Below are 18,356 nucleotides of genomic sequence, written 5' to 3' on the forward strand. Positions count from 1 at the left end.
TTAAGTGACTTTCTCAGGATCATATAGCTAGTTTGTCTATTTTGCATATTAAATATTTTGATGAAAAATCTATCAGGACAATTAATTATGTTTCATTTTCATACTTAAAAAAACTTGCCTCAATAGAAAATATAGCAGATTGGGAATCAGACAAGTGTCCATATCTGAGTTTGCCACTATGCATCATTTAATCTCCATGACTCTCATTTTCTGTATATGTAGAATGGGGATAATAATCCCTCTCTGTCTCCAGTAATTGGTGTGAACATCAAATGAAAAGACAAGTGAAAATGAATCAAGACAATATATTGGTAATTTGGGAGAGATTGTTAAGCTTAGGATTTCAAATGAGAGGGCCCAAGTTTCAGCTTTCTCATTTGGAAAATAAAGGTAATATTTCTTTTTCTGAAGCACTGGGATGATATGAGAAGAGTGTTATATAAAATACTATGTAAATCTAAATTATTGTTATCATCATTTTGCCACTTAATTCCTTTGTAAGCAACAAAGAGACATCAATATTATGTATGGTTTAATTAATTCACATTGAACAAGTACTGGTCCCTAGTCAGTGGAGATATAAATTATTATTATTAATTGATTAGATTTATTGCTTTATATTCAGTGCCTTGAAATATGAATCATGTTTCCCAACATGGTTGGAAAGCACATTAAGTATAACTCCAAGTAATAAGGAACAAATAGTCTACAAAAGTAAACCATATAACAGGGCAATCTAGTGTACCAGCAGACATCTTGGAGAACAAGCTTGCTTTCTCTTTTTTTCAGTCTAACAAGAAAGAGGGAAGAACCAAACCTTCTAGACCACATAGTCCTTTCTAGTCTCTCCTGAATATGCCTCCATCTTCAGGTGAAGAGAAAACACTTGATGCCTCTGGGCAGTACTTTAGGCTCTATTTCCCTTCACTTTTCTTATATGAGTCAGAGGTTGCAGATATCAACCACACCTAAGAACAAAGATCTTTAGAAGCCTTGGGGCCCTCAAAACTGTCTCTGCCATAAAACATAGCCATAAATATGAGTACAGGAATACAATTTATTCATGTAGAGGAGCAGAAATAAAATCCCTAAGGATGGAAAGAACTCTTCCCATGCTATTTAGAGGAAGTGATAACATTTTCAATAAAATACTAGATAAATCAATAAAGCTCATAAGTTTAGGTAAGAAATTTCTCTCCTTAACATATTGGAAAAAAATCTGGGATTTCTGCCCCAACCAAGAAATAGAACTTCTTATCCAGGTTCTTTCAGAACTATAAAAGCAAAACCCTCCCCCCTACCTAGTTCTTCCTCCAGACCTACAATAAAATACATGAAAGGAAAGGATGTTCCAGAGAAATTGAATTACTTGTTAAGAAAAGAAACAGGGAGAATCCCATAAACCTGTAGGTTTAATTTCAAACTCAAATGACCATTGTGATTTTGTTAATTCTCTTGTCTTGCCAACATTCTCAACACTGTCCAGTTTTATTTCCAGCTTTGGAGTCATGAAAAACACAGCAATCTATGCTGGTGATACTTAGCACACTCATTTAGGATTTTTGAGATGTTCTGTAATCTTACAAAGTCAAATCCCCAAAGGGCTATACATTCCTTCCATCTATTATGAGACTAAAATAATAATAATAATAATAATGAAGAAGAAGAAGAAGAAAGAAGAAAGAGGAGAAGAAGAAAGAGAAGGAGAACAAGGAGAAAGATGAAGGAGGAGAAGAAAGAAGAAGGATGAGGAGGAAGAGGAAGACAAGGAGGCGGAAGAGGAGGAGAAAGAGGAGACAGAAGATGAAGACAAAGAAGAAGAAAGAAGGAGGAAGAGGAGGATGACAATGAGGACAAGGAGGAGGAAGAGAGGAAAGAAGAGGAGAAGAAGGAGACAAAGAAGAGGAAAGCAAAGAAGAAGAAATACTGAAAATAATAATGAGGATCTGGAATGTTATCCCTGGTTATCAGAGATATAGAATATGTGCCAAATTGATGTAATAGTGAAAGGAAAAAAATAAGACAGAGGGGGATACTTTAAAGGTCCACTTGTAGGTAGAAGATAATCTAGAAGGCACCAATGTTGCAAATCAGAAACTGACATTCAGTTAGGTCCATACTGCAGTCCAAAGAACAATGGGAAAGACTATCAACAGGTATATACATCTTACCGATTTTATTCAATTATATTAAGTATGGTTAAATCAAAAGATTGTAAAATCATACATAGTTAAAAATAACATAAATTCAATTGAAATTTTTTGGGGGAAAAAAGATGAAAGTTCCCTGAGAAATGCAAATGGTGTTTAGCATCAGCCCAATTTGCAATAATTATTCAGCATCGGGTCAGTACTACCAGAAATCTTAGAAAGGGGGATTTTAAGAAGCCCACACTAAGTGCCCCCTATCCTATATAAAATGTGCAAAGAAAAGATTGAAACTGTGTGACATATCACTAAAGGTTCATACATTTAGCACCTTCGAGAAACCCAGCATGACACTATATTTCATAATCAAACCAAAGAAAAGCTCTCTATTTAAATAAAAAGAAATACTTCTTAGAGAATTCAGTAAGTAAATTGTCCTAGAGTCAAGTTGTCACAGGGAGAATGTGAACATCCCTAAATAGAAAATAAATCAGATGACATAATGATTTATTTTATCTATCTATCAACATTTATAACTATATATCTAGATAGAAATAAGATAGATGGATGGATACATGAATGGATAGATAAGATAGACACAATAGAGAGATGAGAAACAGTTTCTTCTCATTGCCCCAAATAATACTAGTTTTACTAATGATGCTGTCAGTGAGCCCAGTGAAAATAAGTTGATATTCCAACATTTTTATACATTTCATAATGGGGTTATAGTATCCACCTATACAATAGTCAAGTCAGAACATTGCATAAGTAATAATAGAACAGCAGAATAGTGATTTTTTGAGAGCTGTTTCTATCAGAATACAGTAAAAATATGAGAAAAGTTAGAAGAATAACTGTAGCAATAATCTGATGCTATCTGATTAGCTAATTAATAGATTTTATATACACATGTAAGTGTCTCTGTGTGTATAAAGATATACAGGTCAACATGGACAAATGGATAGACAAAGACATTAATAGATTGATGGCAAATAGATAAAAAACAGTGCAAATGACAAATATAGACACAACATTTGTTGAATCAAAAGGAACAGTTCCCATAATAAAGTCTATGGAAGTAATAAGGTGGGAAATGGTGTAAACACATAATGTTGTGTTTGAATCCCGTTCCCCTCTTTTTCCTGACTCCAAGGCTAGTCTTCTATGCACTGTTTCACATTATATTCCAGGTCCCTTACAACTCTTAGACTGTTACTGTCTGACTTTTCTCTTATTTTCATGGTACCTGTGACTTTGATATATGGTGCCATGATGCCATACATATTGTAAAAGCTAAATATTTAATCATGTTCCTTTGCAGTTACTTACACTAATACCTATCATGATGAAATAGCTTCCTGAGTGGAATCTCTGATTCCATATCATGCTATCTTTCTACCACATTATAAAGCCTCTCTTTGCATGGGGAGAGAACACAAGACAAAGAAAGGAGGTAGTAATATTCTTGGAAGAGAGTGAGAAAAATGGTGTTTCTCTTGAGTAACAATGGAATATACATTTATATATAAGTTTTGAGGATAGTTTGTTGATAACCGTGAACTCCAGGCTGTGGAATTTAATAGGCATAAAGGAATAAAAATATTACCCTTTAGTCTCTGGTCAGTGGTTAAAGGTGACATGTTTTCCAAAGTCGTGAAAGAAAAGCAATAAAACAGTATCACAGAACTTTAAAGACATATGGGACCTTAGAATCCTTCTAGTCCAAACCATGTCCAAATAAGTATCCTTTAATGTCTAAAAGTTCTTTGTGGTCTTAATGTAGAATCCTATGACTTACATCTTCAATGAGTGACCATTCAGGCTTTGTTTGAAGAGCTTCAATGAAATGGAATTTATGACTTTCTATATTAGAATTATTTTATTGGCAAGAGGCATTTCATGATATGAAGTCAAATTTGCAACTTCTGATCATGCTCCTTATTCTGTCATCTGGGACTGATCAAAATAAGTCTGACCATTCTTCTCCAAGATAGTCTTCAAAATATTTAACACATATATTAGTCTCCTTCTCCCTACTCTACACACATTTTCTTTTACAAGATAAACATCTCTAGATTTGTCAATTGATACTTATATGGGAAATAATTGTTTTCTCTTCAATATCTACATCATTTTCGACCTGACACTTTCCAGCTTCTATATGCATGTCTTTTCTAAAATTTGACACTGAGGCTGGAACATAGTTCTCTGGATTGATCTGAATATGATTTCTTTAGTTCTAGACTCTCCACCTCTCTTAATTAAACCTAAGCATCACTACCTTTTTTTTGAATTCTATAATTAATCTTGATTATTAATTATATTAATCTTGATTCAAATAATAATTTGAAATCTATAATTAATAACTGTCAATTAATCTTGAGTTTTCCTCTTTCTGCACATTTCTAATTTCTCTACCTAAGTCTTTCAGTCTGTGTCAAGATGAAAATCACATCTATTTCATATATAGATCCACATAACCATTGGTTAATACAAATTTCCAAATATCCAAAAGAGCCTATTTCAATTTGTGGGTATGAAGTGGCAATAATGCAATCCATGTTATCTGAAGATTAAGATAATAAAGTTTACCCTTACCGTTTTCATTACTTGATATGCCCCTAAATGAACCCATGGCGATTTTTTGGAGGAAGAGGAGAAGGAGGAGGAGGAAGAGGAAGAGAAGGAGGAGAAGGAGGCAAAGAAGAGACAGAGGGAAAGAAACTTAAGAAACTTACCCATATTTTGCAAAACTGGCCCAGTTCTTCATAATGGAGCGGCTCAGAATTTCCTCTGCTTTGGTGTAATTAACTCTTCTTTCCAGAGGTAACCCAAAAACAAATTCAATTTCATAACCATGCATGACTCCCATCCATTCAGGCCAAGGAGTTTTGGATGATCGATGTTCAAAGAAGTAGAAAAATGCATTATTCCCTAGTTCAGAGAACTTTTTGGTAAACTCCAAAATAGGGCATATAAAATTATAATCTCCAACGACATCATCCATTACATCACGAAAATTTTCAGGATACTGTTCATCTGACCAGCCAGTGTAGTGAAATTGTATGGCTTCCACTCCAAGTTCATTCACTCCTGGGAAAAACTCTGTTATCCCTTCTTGGAATTGCTTTTGACTTATCATACTGCTGTTATCTTTGCTGAAACCTGGAGCTCCGTAGACCAAAAAATATGTCCCTTCATCTTTGTTAACCCCCACTAATAACTGTGTTTGTTTAAAATGACCCCTCTGGATTAGGTTATCTGGCATGTCTGTGAGAAAGTCACCATCCACAGTTGGACAAAAATTGCTTTTTAAGAGAGAGCCTGAAGAGAGACTGGGATTTACATATCCCAGTATTTCCTGAGGATTTTTATTCCGAAGACATTTAATTAGCTCAGTCTCATTTCCTCTAAAACAACTGAGAGATTTTGCTAAATCTAACGTTCGGTTTTTGGCTTCTAAAGGAGGCATTATTGCCCATGGGGCATTAGCAGATCCGCTTTGGAGAATGGCTCTTGTAAACAATGGGTGACTTTTAGGAGAAAGAATGTGAAAACTGACTGCAGCAGCCCCTGCACTCTCTCCAAACAGAGTTATACTTTTAGAATTCCCACCAAAAGTTGCAATATTTTCTTGGACCCACTGAAGAGCTAATTGTTGATCAAATAATCCCATGTTTCCGGGAGCCTCTGGATTCCCTGGCAAAGCCAAAAATCCAAGAGCACCCAACCTATAGTTCATCGAAACCACAATTACTCTTTCAACACGAGCCAGAAACTTGCCATCATAAACATGTAAGGATGATGTTCCAGACTGAAAACCACCCCCATAGATCCAGACCATGACTGTAGCATTTTTTGGTTTGGGAGTTGGAACCCAAACATTAAGATACAAACAGTCTTCACTAAGTTCAGTGTTTGGATTCCACATCTCAGATCCTGGAAATCCAGGGAAACTATCATCAATGTTTTGATAGCAAGAATTGGAATATTTGGTGGCATTCCAAATATAAGACCACTTGCTCCGTGGACATGGCTTTCGGAATCGAAGTTGACCAATGGGAGGCTCTCCATAGGGAATCCCAAGAAATGCCGTCACCGTGCCCCCAAGAACTGGGAGTTGTACTCCTTTGATTTTTCCTTGCTTGGTTGTTACAATGAGGTCTTCTTCAGTCTCACACTTCCTGATGAGTGTGCAGAGTAGAAGAAAACAAACAAAAAATAGGATGGGTACACTGGCTCCAGTGCTATTCATCCTGATGTCTGAAATACAATAAATAAAACACTTAATCAGGATGCATTTCATACTCCCATTTATTTACACTAAAAAAAAAAAAAATTAAATATTGCTGTTTGTTATTTATTCGGATATAAACTAGATGCTTGTGAGCCGACTAAAATTCTATTCAGTAAATTAATTAGGTAGCAAGAGACATATTCCTCTGTATTGCATTAAAATCTCTGAATAATTACAGTTGACCAAAAGGAGAATGGGCTGACTAGGAACTGAGTCGAAAATAAAACTATACATTATTATAGATTTAGAAGTGAATGTCTGCAATTAGAGGTTTAATGGTTTCTTATTACATTGGGAATAATGGTGTATGTATGGGGCAGACTGTATTTTATTTATAGTCAATTTTAAATTTGGAATTTCTAATCAATTTTGTTTTGAAGCAGTAGAAAATTATAAACACAAGTATTTAAACATTTGTGTATGTGCATGTGTTTTAAATTGACAAATTATTGAAGGGAAGAGAGGCCTTTTATTCCCTCTACCTTGTCTGGAAATATCTACAGAATACACAGAATAATTTATAAATCCTGAGGGAAATGGGTTGGGAATTTAACAAAGGGGATTCTGGGAATCCAATGAAATAAACTAACTTTTTCCTTTTTGAAACTTGTACTATGCCATAGCTAACTGTATAGGACCAGCAAAAGGCAACATTGTGAAATGATGATGAAGAGGAGGAAGACTAGGATGAAGAGGGCAAGGATGAGAAGGATGAACCTATCATTCAAATTGTACCTTATAACATTTTAAGATTCCAAACATCATTGGAACCTCACAAGAAAGTGGTGAAATAGTTGCAGTAGATATTATTACTCCCTTTTCATAGATGTGGAAACTGAGATACAGAGAAGTCACAGAACTAGACAATGTAAGGAAATCGGATTTAAAGTGCCCACATCTTCCTTCTCTGTGTCTGTTTCTCTTTACTTACCATATTTAAGAAGTCAATGTCTCTTCCTTTCTTCCACAAAAAGCTACTGTTAAGAAGGATTGAATAAGCTAAATTACATTAGGGTCTCCCTAGTGACTACATCTATGTTTCCTCAAAGCTTAATCTTTACTCCAGGTGCTAAATTAGCTCATGTTATTGTCTTATTCATAAAGAAATAAATAATTGAGATAGATTAATAATCTAAATGGCATTGGGATTTTTATAGAAAGTAATACACCTTATGCAAAAGAAGTACATCTGTGGATTTTTTCCAGTACCAGGGCCCAAAGAGGGGAGTTTTGTAGGGGTTAGTTGAATTCCGTGGAGGCACAAAGATACTTTTCCCATGGTTCCCAATTTTCTTGTTCCCAATTTTCACACAAACATATGAAGGCTAGAAATATAATTCAATCAGAAATTATTTTCAAAGATCATTTGAAAGTCAGAATGTCCTGGTGAACTGATCTTTTGTATAAAGATCAAAGGGGAAGCTAAATGATTCAGTGGATGGAACACTTGCCTTAGAATCAAGAGGACTCATCTTTCTGAATTTAAATCTGGCCTCAGACACTTCCTAGCTTTGTGACTCTGACCAAGTTTTCCTTGTTTGCCTCGGGTTCTTAACTCTAAAATGGGCTAGAGAAAAAAAATGGCAAACCACCCCAATACCCTTGCCAAGAAAACTCCAAAAAGATATCACAAAGAATGAGACACCAAAAGATCACAAGAGAATTTATAAATGGAGGAAAAGTCTTTGCTAAAAATATTTAGATAGATTTGATTATTCAATCAAAAAATAATAATAACAATTGAGGCTATAAAACCTCAACTGTAAAAGTTACAAGTAAGACAAAAGCAAATATCATCTGTTCCAATACACATACTTATCTTAGAAAGATCAGTAGATAAAGTTCCAGAATTTCAGTGAGGAAATCTTGGGTTCGAGACTGAATTTAGAACACAATAACTATATGGACAAGATCAAATCACTTAAATTCCCTAGTCTATGTTCTAAAAGTTAAAATAAAGGGGACCTGCTTTGGACTAAGAGAACAAATAAAAATTATCACACCAAAATAGATTCGTTCTGAAGGATAGGGGAAAAAAGCCATTTCTTTCTCACAAATACTTAAGGAAATTAAATAAAATATTCCAATAGTAATAATTACTGACAAATATCAGCAATGTAAACAGTAACCTAATTTACTACAAAATAAACTTATGAAAACTTTTTTTAAATTAAAATTTCAATTCTAGAAATATGTATCAAGTGACTGGGCTTAGATTTAGAAACTAAATCTAGGGACATTCTATGTCCTTCCTCCCCAAAAAAGAAAATAAAAATGGTATATATATATATAAAGGTATACTAGTTTCATTTTATTTTTAATATCCTTAAAATTTATAGTTTGACGGTATTTTTATGGAATATATATTCCTTTTCCCTCCTCCTCTTCAGATAGTCATCCTTGAACAAAATGATCATTTAATAATTTAATTGATAAGATTATATGTGATCCCTGTGCTCTAAAAGGTGACAGTTAATATTACTGGGATGCCTAGCACCACACCCAGGCAGACATTCTTTGCATATATTGTGTCTGATTGAGACAGTGAGCTGGTAGAGATTAAGGCCTCAGACAATGTCTTCATTGCTATGATTTTGTGAAATAAGACCTGTTTAACTCAATAGCATGATTCTTTTCCATTATTTAGGAAAAGGGGTATCTGGGGGTGGGAGCCAGTGTGGGGGATGAATAATGGAGGTCCATAACCTCAAGACAACCATTTATATGGACTAGTATAAATTTTACTAATAATTTTTTTTCTTTTGGAGTGCTGGTACTGAGGGTAGGGATAAGCATTAAATTCTGTTATATCATTAAAATTCATATCTAACACTGCTTAGAACTATAGAAGCCATGGTCCCATTCCTTTATTTTCTTGATGAAAAATATTAAGGCTCCACAAATTAAGTGATTTGACCAACACTGCACAGATAGTTGTTTTAAATGATCCTTATATACATGATTTTTTTTTTTTTTTTGAGGATCTTTCTTTGGAAAACCCATTTCAAAAGCATCAATTTATGTCTTAACTAATAAGGCCACATTTTAATATGCTTTTTAAAAGTTACATCTTAAATTTTTTGATGTAATTGCTTATATATTCAATACTATATCCATTTCTGCCTGTATTTCCTAACATTTGATTATGTGAGATAGTGCATCTGCAATCAATTGCAAAGATTTGCATCTCACTTTTCCTAGTTTTTAATTTCTCCCCAATTTTTTCAGTGTGCTACATTATCTGGAATCATATTCCAGTAAATTATTTCTATACACATGACTAAACTTTTGCCTTTTTGGATTATATAACATGTCTATGACCTTTAACCTCATAACTAATATTGCTCTAAGTCTACATTCAAATACCAATGATATATTTGCTCATTACTACTTCAGCAAATAGTTTATACTCTCTGTCATGTTACCCACTGAGAAGAGAAGGCCTAGTGCTTGTACTAAATGTATTTACAGAACTATAACATGAAGAGAAGGACTGGTGCTTCATTCCTAAACAAGGAAATTTAAAGAGTGCCTCCCACATCAGATGAGAAGTGATTCCTTCTCTGTCTAACTTATCACCCCAATATCGCCTTCCCATCCTAGAGATCTTTTCTTTCCCTCAAAGATCCCTCCCTTGAGTACAAGAGCTTCTGTCTAGTGGTGCTTTGTAAAAGCAGAGCTATGGTGAGGTCTTGCTTCCATATTTCTCTGGGCTACTTCAAACTCTGAAGCTCTTTTCATGATCTGGCAGATTTAGAAAATTTGCACAGCTTTCTTCTACTGCTGTCTTGCTGTATGTGAGCTTTAATGCCCCAACTTTCCAAACATACAGAAATACACATCCACACGTGTCCAGATGCAGAGTTTGTTAGCTACAAGTTATGATCATATAACAAATATACATATGCAAGAGTATTTTAGATTTCAGGGTTTGATTTTAATTAAAACATTTATGTTGCCCTGACAATGTCAAATAAAAGCTATGGATTTATTTGAAGAATAAATCTTAAAGACACAATAATTATGATATTTTAGACCTTATTCTAAAAAAAATATTGGTAGCTTTGATACTTAGAACAATTTAAGCAGGAAAAAAATATTCAAAGAACATGAGATAACAGCCATTTTAATTGACTAAAATGATTAATAAATGAACAACTCAGAATTCAAATGATCTGAAAATATTCAACCATCCAAGCCAGCTCTATTTTCCCCATTGAGATTTCAGTTTAGACAGTGTATGCTCACTTTAAATAAACTATTCTTTTGAAAAGAGAAGCATTTCTGTCCTAAGAAGGAGAGAGGCTGAGACTCTTGGCAAGTACAGCTGCAAGTATAAACTCAGCCAATTCAGCTTGTTTATTTTATTGTCACAGATATGAGAAAAAGGGAAGAAAATGAGGAAAGGAAGAGGCATAGCAAACTTGAAAGAAGAGCCTCCAGAGGAAAGGAAAAAGAAGGGGTAGGGAGAAATAGACAACATTCTCTTTCTAGCAAAGGTTTTGAGAGATTAAAAAAATAACTAAACTGTGAAATTTGGAAATATTAAAAACAACTTAATTTACAGGAAAGGAAACTGGTAAGAAAAATTTTCCTCACTAAAAGTTTTCCTCAGAATCTAATCTGGCAATAAGCATCAAGCAGTCTAGTCTAGATTTGGGGGGAAATAATTTTGTATAATTCATCATGAAAATGTGCTTAATAAATGTAGCTGCTTAATAAATGTAGCCAGGACAGTATTATATATACAATGCACATAAACACATTTGTACTACATATGCACTTACATGTGCATGCATGTTTGCATATTGATGTATACATGTATTATACTGTATACATGCTCATGTCTTTGCAAGCATGTATATATGTATATATTTACATATTTAAATATTTATTCATCTATTTTCCCATCCACCTTCATCTATATAGAAAGCTTCTTCTTAGCATAAAGAAAAAAGGAGGTAGGGGATTTTTTTTTTTTAAATAGCATCATACACAGCCTCTTTCTAATGACTTTTAGTCATGGACAGTAGAGAAGGAGCTATAAGTCTGGTTGACGTAATGTCATTATGATCCAAGGCAACAGAAGAAAACAGCCATCAAAGGAAGTGAGAGAAAAAAGGGAGGTCAGAGGCCTTCAAATTCTACTCTGTTATCCAGTAAATGAAGAAACAAGTCCTAGTTTAGGAAGTATAAGAGACAGGATTTGAATATAGACCTAATCTCCAAACTTCACCTTGTATCTCAGTGCTTTTTCTACTATCTTTGACTCTCTGTGTGATTGGTCCTGAAATGGAAATCTTACAAACATAGAAGAACTCAAATCTCAGTCTCTGAAATTACATGTGGGCAAATTATGCAACCTCTCTTAGTCTCAAAATTCTGATCTTCAGAGGGAGTTAGGTGGTGTGGCGGTTAGAGCATTGGTCTTGAAATCAGGAGGACTTGAGTTTAGAATCTGATTCAGTATGATCCTGTGAGGTCACTTGACCTCCCTAATCCTATTTCTTCTTGTAAAATGGGGGAAATAATCATATTTATATATAGGATTTCTCTGTGAGGATCAAATGAGATTCTGGGGAGTTTTGCAAAATTAAAAGCACTATGAAGATCCAAATTATTATTATCAGCACAGTATATAGTAGGCATTTACTAAATGCTTATTGAATTGGAAATGGCATTTAACACAAATAAGAATTTTTGAAGCCTTTTAAAACATATCAAATTGGGCAAATTGGAACAGGTCTTAGGTGAGGTCAGTGGGAGAGGTTGTTCTGATTTTGAAATAAAAAATTAGTCCTTAGTTTTCTTATATGCAAATAAAATGCCAACTCAACTTTAGGAGCAGTTCATAGTTGTATGAATTAAACATTCCTTTTCTGAAGGGAGGTTAAGTTTGAAATCTTTGAGACAAAGAATATCTCTAGTATAAAAAGGTTTTTGTTGCATTTGCTTTTTAGTGACTAACCAACTAATTAAAGATAAACAATAGTATTAAAATATATTTCAAAGTAAGAAGTGAAGAATTTTTTTTTTAAAGTTAGTGGTTCCTGAATTTGCTTATAGTTTATTCGATAATAGAGAAGATACTTCTTTCTATGCAGAAATGCTCTTCCTATAAGATCCAAGGCAATAATGGAGGTACAGAGAACTTTTTGACTCCTTAGCACATTTGTTACAGTCTTTCCTCATTGGTCACTCAGAAATACTATATTGTTTCCTAAAATCACTTTGACAGTTTCATACTTATCTTTGTATTTCATAATGGTTTGTACATATGTCAGGTAGAGTTCAAACAACCCAAATGGGTTTATCAAGGTAATAGCTTGCATTGCCAAAAGTGAAAGCCATGGATTTCTGTTCAAGGAAGGGAATCAATAAAACCTTAGCACTGTTATAGAAACAATCATCCATTAAGTATAAATTCAGCCAATTCTCCCATTTCATTCAAACTTCAGATTAACTCATTTCAAAGAAGAAAAGTTACAGGTCTCAAAAATCCTTAGGGATTCACTGGAGTAAATATGGCTTAATTTCAAAATGTTAAAGCGAAGTCAATAGTTAACTATTTAACTTTATTTTTTTTAAGTAAATACAAACACAAGTCAATAACCAGCATTGCTAAGCTTTACAAAGTCACCACTTTGGAAATGACTTTGTAATCAGCAATAAATTTAGAATATAAGCCTGTCACCCTCAAAGTGTAATATAAAAGGGGATGAACAGTACATATAAGCAAAATTTATTTTTTCAAGTACAAAAAAAGTTTGCACAAACAGTTCTCCCACCACACCCCCCAGTGCACACAAACTTATGTAGATGGAAATCCTTAAATGATAACAAAGGTTCATCCACACTCCTTCCAGCCCCACTTGTCCCCCAGCATCACAAACATACAAGGCAAAATGTAGCAGTAGATCCTAATCCCCAGATAAATAGCTTCCTTGCCACTTCCCTGCAGCCCTATTCCCCACATGCAGAATGACTTACCCTGCTCCCCAGCCACAAAGATGATAAAGTTTGTAAGGACTCGGGATCACTTACTATTTCAGTGAAATGCAGCCTTGCAGCTGCTGCTCCTAGCTTGGGAATTGGACAGCCCCTAATCAACTGTTACTGACACAAAGCTCGCGAGACTTGGCAGCAGCAACCTGATCTGGAAGCAGTCCGTCCTTAGTTTCTGACATCTGTTCCAAGGCTAATGGTATGGTGGGAGCAATGATTCAGTTACAAGTTCTTTACAGGGTTCCTGTGGGCCTATCTGAAAAGGAAAATACAAAGACTTCTTAGAAAAAAAGCCACAATTTGGCTACAATGGAAGTCTTTCATGAAGCTAAGAAATTATTTTTTAACCCCTTAATATCTGGAGTAAAATTGTTTCACTATTTTTGTCCTGGGTTTAAAACATTATAGGATGTTCCAAGGGAAGACAGATATTTCCCGTCTGTGAAATTTCAATTCCTCCCTGCCCCTTATGGGACTGGACTCCTTGAAATCCAGGATGGTGAAAATGTAACCAGGAGAGGCCAGATGCCCTCAGTAGTCACTGCCAGGCAGCTTCCATCCCCACCAATTATAAAGGCTTCCATATTAGCCACATGGTGATAAGTAGCCCTTTGGAAATAACAAAATATTTTATCATTATTCCAATTTGTCAGCCCTCCTAAACAAACAGAGTATTCATAAATACCACATATTTGGACTGTGTAGGCAGCCAAACTGGATGTATTCCCTCAGCTGTCTCGTTGATTAAACAGCTCCTACCCTCCATCTCTGTACCTGGCTCTATATTGAAAACTTTTGTTCTATAAGTATGAGGAATTCTCATCACAGAGGCAGATAAGAGACTCCTTTGTGATTTATATTTGGAGTGTTTTCTGGGAGCAATGGAAGAGTGAGTTATTTGGATAAAGTATGTGTCAAAAGCAAAATTGGAGCCTGGCCTTTGTGATTTCAAATCAATGTTATAAAATATGTCAAAACTCATCAGAAAGAGACAGACAAATGGACAGAGTCAGAGAGACACAAAGATAGAGACAGAAGCAGAGACAGAATAGATAAAAGGACATATAGATATAATTACTAAGGGATTTTTTTGTGTGTGTGTGTGTGTGCATGTATGTTTGTATGTATGTGTGTGTCTGTTTCCAATAATTGTACTTTGGAGATTATACGTAGACAGAATCATCTTAATAAAGGGGAAAACACCATTAAAAAATAAAGAAAAAACCAGTCATTTATCATTACAGTAGAATTAATTTAAACTGCATACACACACACACACACACACACACACACACACAAGTTAAGGTGACCTAAATGTTTAACAATTGGGGAATGATTAAAGAAATCATGATACATCAATGGCAAGGGTGACTCTAAGGCAATTAGGACTGACAAGTACAGTAAGTCAAATTGAAAAAGTAGAACCAGTAAAGGGAATACAGACTCTTGCTAGACTGCATCTAAACCTAAAAAGGAAGGGCAAGAGATGAGAAGGAAATACCTCAAAATTGTGTTGAAGGCATAAAAATAGACTGAAGAATATTCAGCAAAAGTACATGACTCAAGGTATGGGAGAGAGATGCCCTGGAGGACTTCCTGGGGGACTCTGGTCAGACATCCTGGAGTCTGTAGGCAATACTGTGGGCAATTTTGTATGCCACCTTTTAGGAAAGATATTGATAAATTGAAGGCCTTGTAGAAGAGGATGAAAAAGGTGAGAATGGTCCAAAGATCATGGTATTAATGAGATTATCTGGTCAGGTTAGTGGTGAAGAAAAGATAAAGGAAGAGTTTGAGAAACTGTGTTATAAAAATGATGAGCTGATGGATTTTGCAAAAACATGGAAAAACTTAGTCTCTGAGGGATGATGCTATCCACTTCCAGAGAAAGGACTCATAATTAGAATTATGTACAGTATGGTTTTACATAAATGTATGTATGAATATGTGTATATAGATATGAAAATAGTGTATAAATCTGTATTTAATTGGATTCTTCTCTAAAGCAAAGTGAGGAATGAGGGAGAAAAAAAATTAAAAGTACAGAGCAGGGAACAAAAGAAAACCTAGAAAGAAGCCCCAAAAAAGCTGGGTAACTTTGAAAACAATGTATCATATTTATGATATATCTTAAATAAAGTAAAAAGTAACAATATAATCTTATGGTTTTACATTGAATCCACTTTTTTATGCTGTACCACATGCATGAATATGTTTTTTTTTCTTTTTATATATAGGTAAATGAATAAAATATTTAAAAATATGAAAAGTTTTCACATAACACAGGGAGAAATCTTGTTCTTCTTGGTCCCAGAAGACAGAATGAGAAGTCCAATAATAACTTTATTTATGAATAAATGCTTCTAAGATTGATGTGCTTACTTGAAAGTCCTCAATGAATTATTACAAGCAAAAAATGGATGACCAGTTATTGCGAACATTTAATAAGAAATACAGCTCAAAATAAATTGAGGTGACCAGAAAGGATTTTTTGAAATTCAAAGGTTAGATATGTATGCTTGTTTGTGCATGTGTGTATGTGTGTGTGTGTGCATGTATGTGTGTATGTGTAACTGACTTTTATATGTGGTAACCAAAATACAGGACATTGATACTTGGCTAAACATTGAAATTTGTAGGTTCTTCCTCCATCTTGTCTATCCGATCCAAATTGGCATTTGGCCAGCCATAATGACAAGTTGGCCATCTTATGACTTATATTTCTATCTAACTAGTGACTCCAAAAAAAATGTAGCATGACATGTGGCTCCCCCACCCCAGTAAAACAATCTGAGCAAAATGACTGAACCTGATTAAGGATAATTGATAAGCATCAAGCTATTGTGGAGTTAAGGGGGGGGGTGTTTAACCCCAGCATGTAAAGAGTTTAAAATTGGTAGAGAGAATAATGTTCCCACAGTTATGAAAGTGATTCAAGCAGGACTGGGGAGTACTTAGAGCTTGGTTAGACATCAAAGATGCCAAAGTCATTCACTCCATCTAAATTCATGGCCAGTGTTCCTGACTTGTCTTGCCACTGCACTTCCCTCACTTTTGAAGATAGAGACTGATGACTTTATGCAACTCTCCCTTAAATCCAATTTTCGCTGGAGTCAAAAGAAATTACCCATGCCATTTTATCATCTTAAATTTTGCTATTTCATTACCTTATCATTTTACACTTACCTCAAAATCCTATGATTACAAGCAACTGACAAAGTAACATGTGGAGACACTGGGGAGCTGTAGTCGCAAACCTACACACAGGTGGCCCAGACCATAGAGCCATCTTCTCACAAGACTGAAGCATCAGTGGGATTTAGAAGCTCTACCAGGGCTCTGAGCAGACTTTTTAAGGTCTGAATTCTCACCTTCTGGCATGAGAGCTAGCAAAAGTCTCTAAGCTAACCCTGGTCTGCTTACTATGGCAGATAGGGATCCTACTCTGTGATTGAAATGCAAAATTGGACAAAAACTTTTGGGAAAGATGAATTCACTCATCATTGTCATGTGAACTGCTTACATGCTGATGGACAACATGGAATCAAGCAGACCTGGAATACAAGCTTGTCTTGTTGCAAGAGAATTCACCAAGCATCATATCCAAATATAAGTCTTACATAAAACAAGGCTGACAAAGGAAGGCCAGCTTATTAAGTGGCAGCTGGATACATATATTTCTGGAAAGGCCTCATTGATGGGCACAGGGTTTTACAATCAAATCTAATCTAGTCAATACTTTGTATGACTCCCAAAAAAGAGCTAATGGCAGGTTTGTGACCTGTGATTGCCACTTGCAAGAAAAGTGCCACGTCATCATCATTAGGGTGTATGCTCCCATCATGATGAATCCTCATTAAGTCAAGGAAAAATTTTATGAAAACCTGGAGACCATTATTATTAATGTACTGAAAAAGGATAAGTTTATTTGTATAGATTATTTTAATGCCAGAATAGGCATAGACAATCAGACATGGGCGGAATAGAATCAGAAACAGCAACAGAAATGGTCACTTACTGCTTAAAAGTTGTGCATCTCGTAGCCTTTTCTTCACAAATGCTGTCATGTATTTATTTAAACCCAATAAAACTTTGTGGATACCTCCTCACAGTAAGCACTGGCTATTAATAAACTATAATTTTAAGGAGAAGAAACTGAGTGATAAAGGGGATATATGGTGCAGTGTTGAACAGATTATATATATATTATCCTTTCCAAGTTAAACATTTGCATTCAACAAAGCTGTAGCCCCAAAGCAAGGCAAGTACCAGAAGACCTAAGGTCAACAGATTTTAGTGCTTCTCTATGTGTGGACAGTTTGTTGCTGAGTTGGAGGGGGAATTGAGCCAATACATGATTAGCAGTAGAGGTGCAAAAAAGAAGTAAGTAGGTTTCAGAGATGTGGTGTACAGCATCCTTTTTTTTTTTTTTAAATCTGGACTAGAATACATTCAAACATCAAAATTTGTTTGACAAAAGTGATGGGGAAATTCAGAAGCTGGAAAACAAAAACAAAAAAAAATGAGAACTTCACAACATTTATCAGCAAGATATTTTGTCTGTCACTAAGAAAGAAGAATTTAATTCTATCAAAGGTAAAGTGCAAGTGAAACTTTGAGAAAAGCAGGACTCTTAGCTCAGTAGTGAAGCAAAAGAATGTGTCACAATGCTAATAACTTTTGTGATATCCTGAAAATTATTTTGGGATCAAAGTCCTAATGTACATTTGAACTACTCAGTGCTGACAGATCCATACTAATTGGTGATGATGGCAGGATTATGGAGACATGGACTGAATGTTGTTCTCCATGGACTGTTATCAATCAATGCTGAAACTATTGACCATATTATCTCAGTTTGAAGTCAGTCCCTCTTTAGCCAAACTCCCAACTGAACAAGAGGT

At 34.9% G+C, this 18,356-nt stretch overlaps 1 protein-coding gene across 2 annotated transcripts in view; it reads right to left on the reverse strand.

Annotated features, from left to right (window-relative positions):
- BCHE (butyrylcholinesterase) overlaps positions 1–13,667 on the reverse strand; it is an 86,276-nt gene extending 72,609 nt beyond the window's left edge. The window contains exons 1-2 of one of the 2 annotated variants that reach the window (XM_023500833.2): positions 13,492–13,667; positions 4,889–6,413 (exon numbers count right to left, since the gene is read on the reverse strand). In XM_023500833.2, coding sequence (XP_023356601.1) covers positions 4,889–6,405 — 1,517 coding nt within the window. In that variant the 5' untranslated portion in view covers positions 6,406–6,413; positions 13,492–13,667. Of the gene's footprint in view, positions 1–4,888; positions 6,414–13,437 lie in introns of both variants that reach the window. The other variant, XM_012546611.3, reaches the window with a different exon arrangement.
- Between the last annotated feature and the right edge of the window lie 4,689 nt (positions 13,668–18,356).

Source organism: Sarcophilus harrisii, chromosome 3 (assembly GCF_902635505.1).
Source record: "Sarcophilus harrisii chromosome 3, mSarHar1.11, whole genome shotgun sequence".
NCBI lineage: Eukaryota > Metazoa > Chordata > Mammalia > Dasyuromorphia > Dasyuridae > Sarcophilus > Sarcophilus harrisii.